The 1198-nt window shown below is 38.8% G+C and overlaps 1 protein-coding gene across 1 annotated transcript; it reads left to right on the top strand.

The window, feature by feature from the left end:
* Positions 1–252: 252 nt before the first annotated feature.
* Positions 253–666, top strand: LOC115972903. The gene has a single exon (XM_031093131.1). It carries the CDS (start codon positions 253–255, stop codon positions 664–666), a length of 414 nt encoding a protein of 137 aa, XP_030948991.1.
* The last annotated feature ends 532 nt before the right edge of the window (positions 667–1198 follow it).

Genomic DNA, 1198 nt, shown 5'->3' with positions numbered 1-1198 from the left:
TATTTTGATGGAGCAATTAATCAGAATGGAAGGGGCATTGGAGTTCTCCTAATTTCTCCAAAAGGGACACACATCCCATTCTTTGGTAGGCTTAATTTTCTTACTACCAATAATGCCATCGAATATGAAGCTTGCATTATAGGGTTACAAGCGGCCCTAGGTCTTGGAGTGAAAGAGTTGGAAATATATGGTGATTCAACCTCAATAATTTCTTAGATTCAAAAAAGATAGAAGATCAAGGAAGAAAAGATGATGCCTTATCATGAATGTCTTCAGAAGTTGGCATTGAAATTCGGTAAGATCCAGAACCAGTATGTGCCTAAAATGCAGAATCAGATTGCCGATGCATTAGCAACAATGGCATCCATGATGGATGGACCTAAGGAAGATGAAGATCGACCAATAGTGATGGAACAAAAAGAAGAGCCAGCCCATTGTATGTCAGTAGAAGGAGATGAAGGAATGAACAGGGAAGGTGAATGGTATTCAGACATCTTATACTACCTCAAGGATGGGACATACCCAAAGTTCATAGACAAGAATGACCAATTGACAGTCAGAAGATTGTCCATTAATTACATTATTTGTGGTGAAAGGCTTTACAGAAGGTCGTATGATGGAATTCATCTCCTTTTTGTAACTGCCAAGGAAGCACAACAAAAATGAAGGAGGTTCATGAGTCAAGTTATGGGCCACATATGAATGTACACATGCTATCACAAAAGATAATGAAACAAGGTTATTATTGGACTACTATGGAAGCAAACTGCGTGGTTCATGTTCATTGGTGTATGGGATGGAGGCAGTCCTTCCCATTGAAATGGGTGTTCGTTCAATGAGAACAATATTGGAGAGTGAAAAGTCCCCAAAGTAGATTAGTTTCAGAGTAGATATGACCATTTATGCATGATGGATGAGAAGAGACTTAAGGCCTTGTATCACATTCAAGGTTACCAAAGAAGACTTAGAAAAGCTTTTGACTACAAGGTAAAAGCTAGAGATCTAAATATAGGAGATTTAGTGCTAGAGGAGATTCGAGCCCCGATTCAAGAAACAAATGGGAAGTTCAAGCAAAATTGGGCAGGTCCATATATTATCAAGTAGATATACTCTGGGGGAGCGGTAAGGTTAATGGACTTGGATGCAAACCCTTTTATTGAGCCAACCAATATGGATTAATTGAAGAAATACCTTGTCT

This window comes from Quercus lobata, unplaced genomic scaffold (genome assembly GCF_001633185.2).
Source record: "Quercus lobata isolate SW786 unplaced genomic scaffold, ValleyOak3.0 Primary Assembly Scq3eQI_1902, whole genome shotgun sequence".
NCBI lineage: Eukaryota > Viridiplantae > Streptophyta > Magnoliopsida > Fagales > Fagaceae > Quercus > Quercus lobata.
This window is presented reverse-complemented; position numbering and strand designations above follow the sequence as displayed.